The following is a 17,342-nucleotide window of genomic DNA, read 5'->3' as shown; positions in this document are numbered from 1 at the left end:
AGCCTCCAATCGGGAACCGTCGGCACTTTCCGAATTACGGAAAGGGCGGAAAGGGCCGACGGTTCCCGATTGGTACAGCCTCCTGAATTCATTTCCTTCTAGAATGTTGTTCTCAGGTGCCGCCAGATCGCAAATACACTGCTCCTAAATAGTTTAGAACCTTAATATTATTAATTAACAACACGTGCAGTGGCAGACACAAGTATTTACACAGATAACCAGGTATAGATATGTATACGCAGGGCTTTGATAAGAAGATTTACATGAAATATTTTGATATGAAATATTGACCTGTTTCATTTTTCAGACTGCAACATTCACAACCAGGATAGGTACGACGAGTGTCTCAAACAAATCAAAATCCAGCGAAAACATTGGTTAATGAGATTTGTACCATAAGCTACTGAAATTAAAATCAATCGATCCATCCCTGGGACGATTTTCTACAAAAAAAATCATTTAACCCGTGCCAGATAAAATTGGTAAATAAATATCCGTTTTGATCTTGCGATTACTATTTTGTTTGTAAACAGTCTTCATCAAAGCAAATATGCCTCAGTCCGTTCTTGGGAAAGTCTTCACATGTCTAACTTTGCAGTTTATTGTTGGTCATTACATCGTGTTTGTGACGTCAGAGGAGACAATTGACCACGTTAAGAAACTATGGCAGGATATTTTCACCAAAGGTTCTTACAATAAGTTCACACGCCCCGTTAAGGATCATAATACACCGGTATTTGTGGAGACGAGATTAAACCTTGTAGGAATCATGGAAATTAACGTTGTGGAGGAAAACCTCACCACTACTGCCTCTGTAAGCCTAAATTGGAACGACGATAATCTTGTATGGGATCCAGATTTATATGGCGGTGAAGCAAAGGTGAGTATTAATTCTAACATTTATGTTGTCAGGGTAACATTTCGTGATCCAGCCGATCAACATAAAACTATATGCACAGCACTTTCTAAACATTTATTTCGTGTTGGTAAGTATATGGATTCTGAAAAGTTTCTTGTTACACAACCAATTAGTGTTTCTATGTGGCGTTTCGATGACTAGTACGGTATGTACTCTGTCACTTTCATCAGACAAATGACCAGTGCAGCTTTACACATTTGTCTGATGAAGGTGACAGAGTACATATACCGTACTAGTCATCGAAACGTCACTTTTCGAAATATATGCACAGCCCTTCCAATATAATTGAATATATTAAAAAGAAAGTTTCAATTTTTACATTGGTGCCCTACGATAAAACATTACAATAATGTGAAGCATACAACATTTCCGGGTGGCAGTCGCCAGGGAAGGTCAGTAGGTCGGTGGTTTATCTCCGGGAACTCCGGCTTTCCTCTACCACAAAATCCTGGCACGTCCTTAAATGACACAAACAAACTAAACCAAAGGTTCAGGTTTTGGGAGGGGCGATATTCAATTCAAGATGTCAAACACCCACATACACATTTTAAAGTGTACCTAAATACATCAATGCCAATAATTCAATGTTCCTCTTTAAGGTTTAATAAGCAAATAACGAGAGTGAAAATAAAGTATTACACATGATGTTTTTCCTCTCGACTGTAACATTTAATATAAACCAATGATATTGTAACGACACCCTGTAGCACTTAACGCATACTTGACAGAGTGTCGCTCTCTAATACTGCAGGCAGTCACGACGACGGGTAACATGTTTACCCATTTCACACCTTATTACTAAACGTAAATAAACGACATTATGACGTCACACTGTTTTACTAAACGTTAATAAACGACAGTGTGACGTCACACTGTTTCACTAAACGTAAATAAATGTCGCATAGTGTCGACACGCTATAACACTAAACGTAAAAAAAGTGACGTCATATATGCCTTACATTTTATGGAATTTGGTTTGGTTTGGTTTACTTTTGTTTAACGTCCTATTAACAGCTAAGGTCATTTGAGGACGTGTCTCCATGTGTTTTGTGTATGCGTGCTTGCGTGTGTGTATGCAGGAGACAGGATATGTTGGTGTGCTCGCCTTCTTGTGATAGCGCGGATCTGATGCCGACTTTATATTATAGTGCTATCTCACTGAAATGCCATGCCGAAGGAACCAAGCACAGCATTCCGCCAGGTCACATAATACTGACAACGGGTGAACCAGTTGTTGCCATTCCCCTTTATGCTGAACGTTAAGCAGGGAATAACAACTACAATTTTTAAGGACTTTGGTATGTCCTGGCCTGGGGACAGAACCCATTGCCTTCCTCACCTGGGCGAACGCTCAACATTAAAGCCAAAAGTGAGGGGTTGCCAAGCAAGGTGCTAGGAAATAAAAGGTAGTTAAAAGTAGAAAGAAAGACAAAAATCCAAAATACTACAATGGGCGCAGCAGATTTCTTTTGGTCGCTTTTGTGTACCCAAATAGAGGCCACCAAAGCAAATCCCCAATTCTGCAGGGGGTTCCCCATATTAGTCGCTCCTAATACCTCAGACTGAAGTGTGGACTCCCGACATGGCATTGGACAATGGCTTCACCAAGATGAAGGCTCTAGGTGATAGTTTTGTCTTGATTAGTGTTCTAAGTGATGGATCTCTTCTCTGGGAACCGTACGAGGTGTTTCAGACGAAATGTACGATGGATGTGGAGTATGTCCCCGTTGACAAGCAAACATGTGCTATCAACGTTCGAGTATGGACCAGTGAAATAGAAGAAGTGATTGTAAGGCTAAGCAAATTCGCCATTAGTTTGACAAATTTCCAGGCAAATAGCGAATGGGATTTAGTTGGACACAGTGCCGAAACCTTTATATTAACTCAAAGCTCTATGATAATTTTCTCAATCAGTATACAGCGTAAACCACAATACTACATGTATAATATTGTGTCTCCCATCCTTATGCTTTCACTTCAATCTGTGTTCACATTTGCGATCCCGTTAGAGAGTGGCGAACAACTTGGTTTCTGTATGACAGTGTATTTAGCTTTCGCTGTGTTTGTAAGTGCGTCACTTCCGGTTTCGTCTGTACTGTCGCTCCTCGGGAAATACCTTTTATTTCTCCTAGTGATAGGAACACTTATTGTGATAATTAGCACATTGGAGCTACGGATACATTTCAGAGAAAGTTCCCGTGAAATACCTGGCTGTGTCCAAGGTCTTGTGAGATCCAGTCCTTTCTTACAATGCCGTACTTGTCGACAAAGGAGTGTTGACCAAATGCCGGAAAAGGTAATCCAGGACGAAAATGGACCGGAAGTGGATACCAAAAAACCCCACATGGATGGATGTACACCCACACACATACACCCACACATATACACACTACTACACCATCGTTAGTGTCGGACACAAACAACTACAACATAGTAGGTGTTGAAAACACACATACACTACATACACTACACAATCGTAAGGTTTGGAAACACACATACACTACATACACTACACAATCGTAAGGTTTGGAAACACACATACACCCACAAACATACACACTACTACACACTCGTAAGTTTTGGAAACACACAAGCACCCACTCACCCACACACATACACCCACACACATACACACTACTACACAACCGTAAAGTTTGGAAACACGCATACACCAACACAAATGCACACTACTACACACTCATAAGTTTTGGAAACACACAAGCACCCACTCACCCACACACATACACACTACTACACCATCGTTAGTGTCAGACACAAACAACTACAACTTAACATATAGTAGGTGTTGAAAACACACATACACTACTACACAATCGTAAGTTTTGGAAACACACCCACACCCACATACACATACACACATACACACCCACACACATACACACATACACACTACTACACAATCGTAAGTTTTGGAAACACACACGCACCCACCCACACACACACAGAGAGACAACTACGCCATCATAAGTGTTGGCTACACAAACAACTAGACTATTTTAGGTGAGACACACATCACTGCGTAATTGATTGTGTTGGAAACACGCTCTCCCCATTGTACGTGTTTGAGGCGCACCAAAATAAGAGCTAATGGTGTTATAACATGCTCCTCTATTGCCCCCAAAAGTCAACAGAGCCCACCAAGCAATGTCAGTAATAGCAATGTATGTGAAAGGAGCATGGCACAATGTGATTTAACTTAATTGCACTTGCTTGAATATTTTCTGATAATTCTTCAATGTATCTTTAAACACCTGCTTTCTGTTTTTCCTTTCACTGTTCCAGACTGTGTACAATTTTTATTTATGTTTTTATTTTATTGAATGAATATAGCTGAATCAGTATGTTGATTCTTGAAAGCTTAAACATTGTATATGACTTAAATTAACAATTTCTTTTGATATGTTTACTTTTGCTTATACGAATATCGAAGTTTTACTTTATACACAAACAATGTACGTATTAAACGTGTCGCAACGCTTCAAGCCCGACTGGTCCATTTGTCAAGCTATGACAAAGGGTCCAGTCCATGCGTAATGTAAAACTGCGATGTAAAGTATTTCCAAACTGATGAATCTTATTAAATATTTTGCTTATACTGTTTTACTTGCGGACAAAAACACATGTAAATTATTTTCTATTTTGTTGTTTTTTGTCCTTTGTCTGAATATGCTCTCGGACTCGTTAACACTTATTCATCTTGCATGTGAGAGTTGAAGATGTTTTTGATTTTTTAATACCATAGTGTAATTATAATGAAATGAAACTGTGTTAACGGTTGATGATATTACCTCATATTGCGTGAAAATGTCTGAGTGTGGCTTAAGTGTCTAAAACTCCACCGTGTCTTTGTAGCGCTACAACAACTTGCTTGAATATTATGTTCAGATTCGTTTTCGTTACGAATATCTAGGTTTTTTAATTGCGGGGTTTACTGTTGCTGTGCCTGCTAGTACAGGGTTTAGTTTTATGAAAATGTATTCAATGTCCCTGTACATACACATTCTTTTATGGGTTTTACTAAAACAACCTCAACGTTCATGTCGTGCATATGTAAATTTCTACGTGTATATTTGGTAGGTTTGCCGATTTTAAATTATATTGCATAAATATGTACAAAATGATTGGACACAAGATATGCCAACTTATTTATTCCTCTCCTGTAACAAGGTCATATATAGGGACCACGGAACCAAATCAAAAATAGATTGTGGGGTTTTCCCTTTTGGGCAGAAGATGCCTCGGGGCCTGTTGGTTGGATATTTAGGTGGCAGAAGTTTCAAAAGTTTTATGTGTGGGTTGAGCAATACATATAGATGTAAAATGTATAAAAAAAAAATCTATACAAAATGGCGGCCCCCATATACAAAAAGTTCAAATAGGCAGAATTTTTAAATATTTTATTTACAGTTGTGTGAGATGATATTCTTCAAAATGAGGGCACGTAAACCAGTGTGGATAACCCCATTTAACCAGGACAGTGGTAAACGTTAACACTATCGTCAATGGAAAATCATTTGGTACTGCGGTCCCTATATCTACAATCAAGCTATAATCTAACTGTTTCAGCCTACTGTTGATTTATTATGAACTTGTCTTGATCAATTTAATATAGTAACGTTCAGTTCAAATATCATCCGTGTAAGGTTATCATTTTCTTGTATACGGAACATCATATCATCGGATACGAAATACAAAAATATCAAACCTGACTAAAAGTAAACTGTGACATTTGAAAATCCTACCCAATTTCTCAGACACGTTGACATTATAATTGCTGTTATATGTCATATTAAGGAGAAAAATTAGATGTACGATCTTTATGTCTAATTTGACAGGACAATTGCTAAAATAGTATGCGGAATGAATTATATTCAGTTGCCAGTCCAAATCACTTGGGTTTTTAAAATATTTAAATTCAGTCCTAAAATTCTGGCATATTTATTTAAGTCTGAAATAGTGGAATTTAGAGATAATCTAGTGCCATCTAGTATGACTGTGGTGTCATATGCATCTGCGTGTTGTAAAAACTCCTTATCTCTTATTTTTATACCTTTGGTATTTTTATTATTTCTCAATATAATCGATAAAATTTCAGCACAGAGAATGAATATGTATGGCGATATTGGATCCCCTTGTCTGCACCCACGCTCAATATTAAAAAAGTTTGACAAATTGCCACCTTGAACTACTGCTGATTTGGAATCATGTTGGAATAAGTTGATCCATTTAATTACATTTTTACCAAAATTGAAAAAAGTCAAGTGTTTTACTGATAAAAATCCATGAGATAGAGTCAAATGCTTTTTCAAAATCAATTAGTAATAAAAGTCCTGGTAAATTATTTTCCTCTGTGTAATGTATAATATCATAGATCAGTCTTAGTGTTTTCGCCAGTATATCTCCCCGGAATAAAGCCTGTCTGATCAGTACTGATTAATTTCTTTAAAAGATTTTTCATTCTATTAGCAATTGAACTTGAAGCAATTTTATATACAATGTTAAGTAATGTTATCGGTCTCCAATTTTTCAAAATAAATTCTAGATTTATCTCCCTTTGGTATACATGTTATTATTCCTTGTTTTTGTGTTTCAGATGGGTTTGTTATCTTAAAACCAAAATGTATAGATCTTTCAATAAAATGTCCAATGCTTTTCCAAAAAAAAAAAAAAAAAAAAAAAGCTGTGAAACCATCCGATCCTGGACTTTTGTTGATTTTCATTTTCATTAAAGTTTTTGCAAGTTCAATAATGTCCAATGGTTCTTCTAAAGCTTCAGAATCAATATCCGATAGTTTTTGCACATTCTAATCATTTAATAACATATTTAAGTCTTCATCGTGTATATTATCATTTTTTAAAAGTTTTTATAGAAGAGTTCAATTTCTTTTAATATTTCAGACTGATTTGTTATAACATTACCATTTTATTTCTCTACTCTTGCCCTTCTTGTATCCATTTTGCTATTGACCTTATCATACTTACTTTAAGTTTATTAAGGATTAAGGATATCATTTTGGTTATAATACAATCGGACAAGTTGATAAGAGGAAACGTATCTTCTTTCCTTCACTCTTGCTTAAATTTAATTAGGAAAGGTCTGTGGCTTTCTGTCTAGATTGATCATTTTACTTTAACAACAATTGGCGAGAATCAACTGTGTCATGATCCATTGGTCTAATGACACAGTTAAGATATTTCAAATAAGTATTTTTTTACCTCAAGACAAATTCCAAAAAAAAGGAAAGAAATATTGTCAGTGGTAATCGTGCTAAATTCCATAACTTATAGGCTTCAGTTTTATCAATGGTCAATGTTGACAATGTTCCATCAATGCTATATGTTATATATATATAAATGCTTGTTATGCCGTTTATTTAAAAAACAGATGTCAACTCGACAAAAATCGGCCGTTTATGTAAAAACTTAAACAGTTTTATTAATGTGTATACGGTAATACAAGAACGTAATCGTCGTCTCAACCTCTCATTTCTTTTGACAACAAAGACGTTTTTAAGATGTTTTGTAAATTGTTATTTATACATTAGTAACTTAAAAATAATGATAATAAAAATATCACGCATTACTTCTTATGTCGTAATTATTCAATCAATCAGAAATAATCAAAACCAAAGACCAAATGATTATTGCATCATAGGAACACTCTAGATTGAAGCTATACAAAGCGTTATTCTCGACTATAAAGCCAGTCAATTTACAGTGACGCGACCGAGAGATTTGTTTGATGTACATCAATGGATCAAACTAATCTTCTCGCTCGTCTCATTCACAAGGTGGTGCACACTGAGACTTCGAATTTGCTATGCCATATTCCAGGGGTGCAGAGAGCGAAAGTCAGCATAACCCTTGGAGTATCGGGGATGCAATGTGTAGAATAAAAACAAATTCATTTTGTGTTTCTGCCTACAGATCTGTTTAGCGTAGTAAATCATAATACGTTTGAAAAAGTATGACTAATTGGATAGCATCAGTTGGTCAACTGTTTGGATACCAAACACTTGCGGAGCCCTTGTCTGTGATAAGTCACGACCCTTGAGCTCGGCTCCAACAATATACTCCGCCCCTAGTTTCTCTTGCGCCCAACTGATCACAGTATCCATAGCCGGAGTGGATACATCGACGATCTCGGCAATTCCTTTCAGTACGACCAATCCGAACGGAACATCTTCACGAACGTATCGATATGAGAAGTCCGGAACGTAGCCCCCGTCCTCTGCGTCTTTCAGTGGATGAACAAGGCCGTTGTACGCCTGGTTCGTCTGGAATGAGAGTTTCAGCGAACTTCCGTCCTTCACCTGGTCGCCGTAATATTCCTTTATCCAATCTTGGATGTGAGTAATCGGTGAAATGTCAAGGACAATTTTGTTGCATTTGTCTTTGACTGTTTGGGAGATGAGCAAGACTTCGTCGCTAACTCGAGTCAACAAATCTGCCTGGGCGTCATCCATTCCCTGATAAAAGAGAGGTTTCTGCTTGACTGGTTTTCCATCCCAATTTCTCCATTTCCCGTACATAATTGGTGGATGTATCATAGTTTTAGCCATCAGATTTACGACGAGACTGTTTTGTACCATTTTCAGCTTCGGCTTGTCCCCAATCAGTTGTTGAAGTGTGGCAATGCAGTCAAATGGGACGTTGCTGTTTTCCCCCTGTAACAACGCGGCACCTACTCGTTCTTTTGTCCCAAGAACCTGCGCATGGGCACCATATTCAATTATTCGACATGCCCAAGGTAATGTCTCAAATACAGCTAGAGTACATTCTTTTGCTTTGCTTCCAAAAATATGTGTAAACTGGAAGTCAAAACCAGCATGTGCCGGAAGACCAACGATGAATGTGTTTGGTCTACAGAAAGGGAGAATAGCTTGCAAGACTGGAGCATGCGCGTAAGATGGTACAACTACTGCTATGACGTCAGCTCTTGGGATCACGGCTGCTGGATCTTTTGTGACTAAAGACGGTCTTGATTTCACTTGGTTCGACGCTGCAGTGAAGGATACCATCACACCGTCTTTCATGGATTTTGTCCATCTCTCTGCTTCGTCCTCAAATATTGTGAGAACACTGACGTCAGTGTTTGCGCGCGTGGCTGCTAAAGTTGAAAACACGTGAGCTCCGTTTCCACCACCACAAACCACAATCTTCAAAGGGGGAGTTGACATGGTAACTGCAATTCGAAACATTGTTTTTAGAAACAAATCAAAGTACTGCGGAAATAATTTGCATGCCTACAGGGTAAAAAAATCCGATTCTATCAAACTTTTTCGAATATCTACGACAACAAAATCTAACCAAAACACCCAATGCTACATTAGTTTTGTATCTCTTTCTTTTTCTCCACCAAAATACATATAAGTGTCTTATACACCTCATTGATTGTTCTACTTCGTAACCCTGACTGGTGCATTCTTAGGGAACTTCTTAATTCATCCTAATGTGATTTAAAATATGCAATATTAGCATATAACTGTCACTTTTTATTGTTAGTTACATTGGTATATATGTTAATCAGGCAAATGTCATTTAATTGTTTAAACACTTTTGCATGCACTTTTATAGATTCTGTTTTTTAATGAAGCTATGTTCTAAGAAATAATGTTTGTTTAAATAATAAATTTGTATCTTGTACGTAGCTCGTGTAGTAAACTAAGCCATAGGACCATGTGAAATATAAGTTATTATTTAGCTTAACCTGTATTTTGTCTTCAATAAAGTTTATAATTAACCAAATAGACGCCATTCATGTATGTGACGTCATGCCATGTTATAACGTCACAAAAACGAAAACAATAGCATCTAAGTGACAATTGCGAAACATGACAGTGAGATGTATCCATGGAGACGCATGACCTTCTATCTCCTGAGATATATAACATTTATAGTAAATGTTATATTTTTATATTTCATCATACAGAAAACCGGTGGTGTACACGTTGGCGAAGTGCAAGGTATGTGGCATACAGACTCGCGTACTTACTAGCTCTCTTTATTTAGTAGGGAGACTCCCGGGTTTGGGCATTTAAATTCAATATCTTTAACCAATAGATTTGCTAAACTAATCTTAAAGAGCTATTTTGTTTCTAAGGTGTATATATATATTAATTTTATTGATGTTTTTAATTGTGAGCATACAAAATCTCACCAAGGAAATTTCTAAAGGTTGGCAAGTATGAACAGAACTCATCATTAGAACAACAGATAGACTTGTCACCAGATATAATACGAATGATGATAATATATCTGAGCAAATAAACGTTTAAATAATTATCTCCATGCTTGTATGTGTATGTATTAGTAAATTTGTCCCATTGCAGAAAATGGCCCACATCAGCGCAAGTCATCACAATGGAAAGCGCGCCGAACTGGGTAAAGAGAGATAACTCTTGTAGTTTGGATATACATTGTCCGAAGCTGACGTTATTATTACGTCGTTGTAGACAACATGGCTAGAAAATCGATTATCCTCCACTATTTAATGAACCAGAATACAAAGCAATGCATTTGCTCAACTTATATCAGGATAATTCTGTACTTGCAGGCAGGCGATGACTTACCTCGCCGCCACCTTGCAGACGATCGGCTAACCTCGGGTGCCTCCCCTCCGGTCAATTGAGAACGAGACACCCGAGGAGTTCCGAGTGGACTTTAAGATTATCTGGATTGCTAACTATTATCTCGCCATACCGACCGCAATACCGACCCTCCGGTATCGTTTATAATAAGTAAAAGTCATCAGTAAAGCTACACTTATAATACTTTAACTCGATTTCTTAAACATCATTTAAATAAAGATGTTAAAACTTCTTTTCTCTGAAAATTTATAAGAACAACTGAATGTTTTGCATCAATTCACCGTCAACAGACCCGAATTAGAAGAACAGAAATAAATTTACACAATTTTTCATTTAAACAATATCAAAACTATGGCGGTATATAAACGCTTTTCAAATTAACTCCTTTAGGAAAATACATGTACAAATTAAATCACTCCATCCATAGGGGCATGGTAATTTGTTACAGCTATATTTAAACCTGAACTGAGGAGTTCAGGGCAAAAGCTTTAGGTAGTGAACCCCTTTAATGTGCAGTATTACTCTGAACACCTTAGTTTAGGTCCAGATATAGCTGACATAATGTCTCATGTCCCTACCCTCCCACCCTATTTCGCCTTAATTCTCAACCCCTATAATCCTTATGCGGCTGGGAAATCGTGTTTTGTGAGCAATCGTGACGACACCCCAAAACCCAAATATATACATACGTACCCCGGCTGGTGTTGCTCAAATACACCTACGCTTACTACCGCCGATATAAATACGTACCTAGCTCGACAAATTGATAAAAACTGCATTATCTACATACACTTTACTGTCGAAACGACCTGCATATGTACACACTGTTTATCAGTACGACACATGTTAAAATCTACAGTGTTCATCTGATATTTACATATTTTTCACGATTGTATCTCACAATGTATATTGTTGTATATGACAACAGGGGCGTTTCTGGGATATTTGAAAGAGGGGGCGCAGAATTAAATCTTTCGCCGAGCGGAGCGATGCGAAAAAATGTTGGACCTTTTTTTGGCTAAAAAACAAAATGATTGTGAAATGCACTTATGTGACGGTTCCTGACTTGGAGCATGTATATGTTATAGTTAAAATATCAGGGTGTTTATGTGTTTAATTAATGAATATGATAAATTGCCATATTCAAAACAATATAAGCAGATTACGATATTTTTGTTTTGTTTTGTTTTGTTTTTTAGAAAAGGGGGGGGGGGGGGGGGGTACGCCCATTACGCCCTCACGTGGACCCGACCCTGGACAAGGCGTAGCCCTGGCCCCTTCTTTTCTCGTGGTCTGGGTATCTTGATACACTACGGACTATGGTCGAGCTGGGTTATATATAAATTATTGAATATAGTTATTCATCTAAATTGTTTATGTCCTCCTAGCAAACATGTTTCACTTGTCAGTTATCTATAGGCAGGTGCGCGTATACGTATTATACACATATAGGTGGTTATACTACACTAAAAAAAAGAATGTATTATGACGTCATAACTTAATGACGTCATTGATCACTCAATAAGTATTGTGCGGGGACCTAAAACTGCTTTCATCTCGCATTTATTCTTAGTGACCTCTTCCAATTGGAATGAAATCTGACAGGTTCGCAAGGATGTAAAGACATGTTGGAAGTGTTTTCAAACATTGTCATGTGATATATGGCATTTAAGTGATTGCAAAATTCGTCATTAAAAACCAATGACGTCGACCGATCACGAGATGAAGAAGGGACCAGACGGATGTAATAGGAAGAATGAACTACTCCAAATTTGTTATCTATAATTAAGCTTTATTGATTCTGTGTTTCGAGTCTAGATAATAAATCAGTAAAACGTGCCATTAATCCGCTTATTCTATATATTGACCCTGTTGTTAGGCCCGATCCGTCACACGATTTGAGTGACCTCTACCTAGTAACTGGATCGACATTGAATCAGTTGATTCCTAACTCTATAATCTTAAATATAACTTGTGTATGTGTTGATCAACAGGATTAAAATGGTTTAATTCATGCTAGCTGTACAACTGTATTGAAAATAGGATTATCGACTGTTTTAGGTACATATACGTCAATTTAAAAAAACAGGATTACTAATTATCCTTTAAGGGGTTCAAATGGGAATCTAAATATATCTGATAAAATTCTTATAGTTATAACGTGTCTGAAATGCTATATATCAAAACTCGGTTAGGGTTGTCTAGATTTCTACCAGAAAAAAATCAACAAGATATATATATTTTTTTTATTTAAGAACATATTTTAGAATAACTTCAATAAAAAACCCTCTATTGATCCTCAGACATGACTCTTAGATTATACTGTTTTTATTTTATCTGCTTGCGAACTGTCGGCTCATTGCACTCTATGCTAGAGAAATCCAACACTCGGGTTGTAACACAATGGTAAGTAAATGTCAATTTCTTTTGTAAATAACAGTTTCCATTTTGTATAGCATCAGCATTTGTTTTAGTACAGAAAACAAAACATAAATATCTGATTATATGTATACATTTCTTTATGGTATCATATTAATGATAGAGGAATGTATAGAAACATCCACCAGTACTTTGTGCGGTAGTAGCTATTGTGTCGAATTATGTATCTAATGTAGATTAATAAATTGTTAATTTTATCTTCTTTTTTTTTACTTCCAGATTACTTATAAATCAGGACGCATGGTTGAATAAGTCCTCTATTTATGAAATTATAACCGAAACGTGCTAATCTTTCAATTTATTTTTTATTCTTATAAGAATTATGTAATGCCCGTAAAGTTTCGGATATTAAATACATTACTCAATGCAAATTAGGTAACATAGATATACAAATTTGTTAACCACTTTCCATTATACCTCTTAAGTATTGACTACAAGCATGTCTAAATATAACGTGACAAGCATCTTAATAGTCAGCGTGATCTTCATTGTGACTTCAATGACGTCAGCATCGACGTTCGATGACGTCCAAAACCTGACGACGGCGTTATTTGTCACCGGATCTTACAACAAAGAAATCCGACCGACTTACAACCAGTTCTATCCAACGTATGTGACTGTCGTCTTTAACCTAGCAGGTATAACGGATGTTGACCAAGTGGAGGAAAAACTTACAACGACAGTATTCCTTACTTTGTTCTGGACAGACGAACACTTGATGTGGGACCCGGCGACATACGGAGGACTCTCTTCGGTTCGTATAACCTTATTAAGCACACTTATTCGTGACGTCGATATTCACGTCATCTTACCCAAGTCGATCAAAGTCTGGTTAACTTAATGATTCGTCAGGTCCTAATGCAAAACTTCAAAATGTGAGTTTTGGAAATCAATGTATTTTTTTTCCCGAATACATGTGTGTTTGTTGTCATAGGATTATTATTGCAATCAATATACATACAACTAAAGTGTTGAATTTTAGTGTTTTTTGAAAATATGCTGGTTTGAGTTTTACGATGAAGTAGGGGTAGCTTATAAGGCATTGGATTTTCGTCCTTTAGTTAGTCCAGTATTAAATGTATTAAATACTGGCCTCACGTAAGTTTGGAAAGTCAGTTTCAACGTCAAAATCTCCATACAACGGCATACATGGACATTTTTGTACTGACGATTTGTCACTTTCAAATTATGTATATATGTATGTATTGTTTTAGTTTAGGAATTTCGAGAGGACACGGTAGTCTAGTGGTAGGACGCCGGGCTCGTGACCAAAGGGTTGCGGGTTCGAGTCACAGCACAGCACGGCACGGCACGGTACGGCACGGCACTGTGTTGTATCCCTGAGCAAGATACTTACTCCACTTGTTCCAGTCTACTCAACTGTAAATGAGTACGTGGTGTGGGCAGTGCTAGAATTGTTGAATGCTAGCTCTATGAGCGCCGAAATGACAGCTCTGGCTGTATGCTCCCCAGGGAGTCGAGAAAGTCGAGTGGTTGCAACCACAGATAACCTACCAACTAGGTTGCGATAAAGCGGTATATAAGAACCTCGAAATATTATTATCTATTATTATGAGTTTCGTCTTTTGGGATTCCTTAAATAGTAGGTGTAAATATGACATAATATGCACACATTTTTAATCTGATCAATGTCTGATCGATCCTTTACCGATTGACATGGCGTAGCACACGACTCTAACAAGCCCATAGGTTTGTATTGCAACCTGAAAACATTTCCAACGTCTTTTGCCATTTAGGAAAGTAATCCTCCTATGAAACAAAATACCCGCCTTATGCGTCTCCCACCTTTTGTCAGATATTTGATTTAAAACAAAAACTAAAAATCCAATGCCTTATAAACTACCTCATCACACTATTGCATAATAAACATTAATTTTTTCATCAATTAAATAACTCAATGTTTGAGCAATAATTCTAGCGAGTGGCGTATTTTTGATTTTAGTATTTATATTGCTTCTAATGAACCCTTATCAATGTAAACATTTATAAATCCAAAATACACTTTTATTTGCGACTCACTAAACCTGATATACATGTAATACATCTGCTGACTGCTCGTCTTAACAGATCCTCGTGCCACAGTCGAAAGTGTGGAGGCCCGACATAGCATTGGAAAATGGCTTCACGAAGATGACGGAGCTAGGTGACAGCTTTCTCTTGCTTAATATCAAAAGCGACGGAACCGTTTACTGGGTTCCGTACGAAATTTTTGAAACAAAATGTTCCATGGACATCACATACTTTCCCTTCGACAAACAAAAATGTGATATTAACGTCGGAGTCTGGACGAGCGAAGTCGATGACGTCATGGTCAGAGTAGGAGTTGCAGCGATGACTGAAGACAGCTATCAAGAGAATGGCGAATGGGATTTAACTGAAACCAGTGCCACAACTTACATATCTAAATCTAACAATGCTAATGTCAAGTTTTCGCTCTACATGGATCGTAAACCACAGTACTATATATACAATGTCGTGGCTCCAATTCTCCTGCTTTCAATTTTATCTGTGTTTACATTTGCGATTCCAGTAGATAGTGGTGAAAAACTTGGTTTCTGTATGACAGTGTATTTAGCCTTTGCGGTGTTTCTTACAATTGTAAGTGCGTCACTTCCGGTTTCGTCATACATGTCTCTTTTAGGAAAGTATCTTATATTTCTTTTAGTTGTAGGTACTTTAATAATTGTGATAACAGCAGTTGAACTAAGAATTCATTTTAGAGACAGTTCCCGTGAAATCCCGGGATGGGTGCAATGTCTCGTGAGATTCAGTCTGGTTCTCCAATGCCGAAGACGCCGACGAAAGGTTGTCGATCAGGCGACAGATACAGTCACGAAAACGTCCACCGTCGATGACAAAGACGAGGACATTGTTACAATATCGTGGATGTCTGTTTCTGCCGCTATTGACTTTTACTGTTTCTGGATTTTTCTCACAACAGTTATGTTAGGGACATTAGTGTTATTTTTGACAGGATATCAGGAAAGTCACGCCTAGCAACCATGCCGAATTTGAAGAAAAAAAACCCAACTATTTAATCGATCCTTCAATCGTGTTTATTTTATCCAATGTGGAAATAAATGTTCATGTTTAATTTCCTTCGGCACATAAGCTAGACAGAAGAGAGAATCAACTCTTCTTTTAGATTCTATTTCATGTATTTAGCATATGGAGAAATGAGGGCCACTTTTGCTCATGAATATTAATGAGGGGCGGAGCATGTTTGATCACGTGATCATCAGAGTTTTTCCGCGCCACCATGGCAACCAACATATTTTTTTTTTGTTCCCAGGCTCATTTTAGTTACGATTTCGGCGTATTTTAAGACAAATCTGTAGAATAAAATTAACCAACTGGTCACATTGAACAAGATTTATCAAAAATAACAGGAACGGGAGTTACATAACTTCTTAAATATAAGGGAAAATATGGAATATATAGCCAGACAGCTGTCATTCTCGCACATTCTATACTTCCGATGAAGGAGCATAAACAATGAGCATTTTGTACTTGTTACGTCTACACTATATACAAATCGTATTTTATTTATATGTAAGAAAACATTTAAGATATTAGTTTTGAAACATTAACCTACAAAATNAAAACAATACCAAATATGACTATTGCAATCTCATATATATTGCAGTAGTACAGTTAGTATACGTGACACCACGGAATTAGATAATCTAAGTCCGTGGTGATACAGAGATTCTAAAACAATCAGGACAGAATAATCACGGGCTGACGGATGTTTCTTAATATACTGAGGACAATGTTTATTTATATGTAACAGATGAAAGGTGCAATACGAGGACAAGACTGCCCCGGAGAGAAGGATTACATTTATATGTCTCAGATGATCATTTCGGAGGCTAGGCTGGAATACCAGCTCTTTTTCAAATGTTGAATTTAAATAAAGTTAGTTGGAACGACTGATAAACTAACATATCTCATTCAACAATAAGGCAGACGGATTGACTTATAAATTAAAAAATATAACAACATGGATTAGCTTCAAGTACATGTATCATTATGCTTTAATTTTTCGTCCTGAAAATCCGTTTTTGCTCCTATTTTGACGTATACAAATTATGAGGTGATCGAGCATGTACGTTCATATGTGATACCAACTTAGAATAAAAGATTGTCTACACATTTATTTAACAACGTTGTCTGAAACAGGGACAAACTTTATGTCACGGCATGTTCTGGAAAAAATAACTAAAAAGAAATATTAAATAATTTACAAATAACATGTAAGATCAGTGAGAAGTTGTTAATGTAAGCTATTTTTTCAAATCATGTGGCCATTCGTGTACAATAGCATTCTTGTACTTCTACCCACAGTAATA

General features: G+C 36.9%; 3 protein-coding genes across 5 annotated transcripts; 2 read left to right on the top strand and 1 right to left on the bottom strand.

The window, feature by feature from the left end:
- The first annotated feature begins 550 nt into the window (after positions 1-550).
- LOC110449394 (acetylcholine receptor subunit alpha-1-B-like) lies at positions 551-6,551 on the top strand. Its single transcript, XM_021496248.1, has 3 exons — positions 551-880; positions 2,481-2,708; positions 6,534-6,551. Exons 1-3 carry the CDS (start codon positions 551-553, stop codon positions 6,549-6,551), a joined length of 576 nt encoding a protein of 191 aa, XP_021351923.1.
- LOC110449403 (opine dehydrogenase-like) lies at positions 6,059-11,291 on the bottom strand. 3 transcript variants are annotated; one of them, XM_021496259.1, is made up of 2 exons: positions 11,281-11,291; positions 6,059-9,125 (listed from the first exon to the last, which is right to left on the bottom strand). In XM_021496259.1, exon 2 carries the CDS (start codon positions 9,118-9,120, stop codon positions 7,912-7,914), a length of 1,209 nt encoding a protein of 402 aa, XP_021351934.1. In that variant the 5' UTR covers positions 9,121-9,125; positions 11,281-11,291; the 3' UTR covers positions 6,059-7,911. The 3 variants fall into 3 exon arrangements, with proteins under 3 accessions (XP_021351934.1, XP_021351933.1, XP_021351932.1); XM_021496258.1 differs by lacking the exon at positions 11,281-11,291 and adding an exon at positions 11,224-11,274; XM_021496257.1 differs by lacking the exon at positions 11,281-11,291 and adding an exon at positions 10,513-10,556.
- Positions 11,292-13,439: 2,148 nt separating this feature from the next.
- On the top strand, positions 13,440-16,565 carry LOC110449359 (neuronal acetylcholine receptor subunit alpha-6-like). The gene is made up of 2 exons (XM_021496178.1): positions 13,440-13,723; positions 15,058-16,565. Exons 1-2 carry the CDS (start codon positions 13,469-13,471, stop codon positions 15,985-15,987), a joined length of 1,185 nt encoding a protein of 394 aa, XP_021351853.1. The 5' UTR covers positions 13,440-13,468; the 3' UTR covers positions 15,988-16,565.
- Positions 16,566-17,342: the final 777 nt, after the last annotated feature.

This window comes from Mizuhopecten yessoensis, unplaced genomic scaffold, assembly GCF_002113885.1.
Source record: "Mizuhopecten yessoensis strain PY_sf001 unplaced genomic scaffold, ASM211388v2 scaffold4599, whole genome shotgun sequence".
NCBI classification, from domain to species: Eukaryota; Metazoa; Mollusca; class Bivalvia; order Pectinida; family Pectinidae; genus Mizuhopecten; species Mizuhopecten yessoensis.
The sequence above is the reverse complement of the archived record's forward strand: the minus strand, read 5'-3'. Positions and strand labels throughout refer to the sequence as shown.

Coding starts and splice junctions, on each gene's coding strand:
- LOC110449394 (XM_021496248.1), top strand. CDS start 551: ATGCCTCAGTCCGTTCTTGGGAAAGTCTTCACATGTCTAACTTTGCAG. Junction 881..2,480: donor TATATGGCGGTGAAGCAAAG/GTGAGTATTAAT, acceptor CTAATACCTCAG/ACTGAAGTGTGGACTCCCGA.
- LOC110449403 (XM_021496259.1), bottom strand. CDS start 9,120: ATGTCAACTCCCCCTTTGAAGATTGTGGTTTGTGGTGGTGGAAACGGA.
- LOC110449359 (XM_021496178.1), top strand. CDS start 13,469: ATGACGTCAGCATCGACGTTCGATGACGTCCAAAACCTGACGACGGCG. Junction 13,724..15,057: donor CATACGGAGGACTCTCTTCG/GTTCGTATAACC, acceptor TCGTCTTAACAG/ATCCTCGTGCCACAGTCGAA.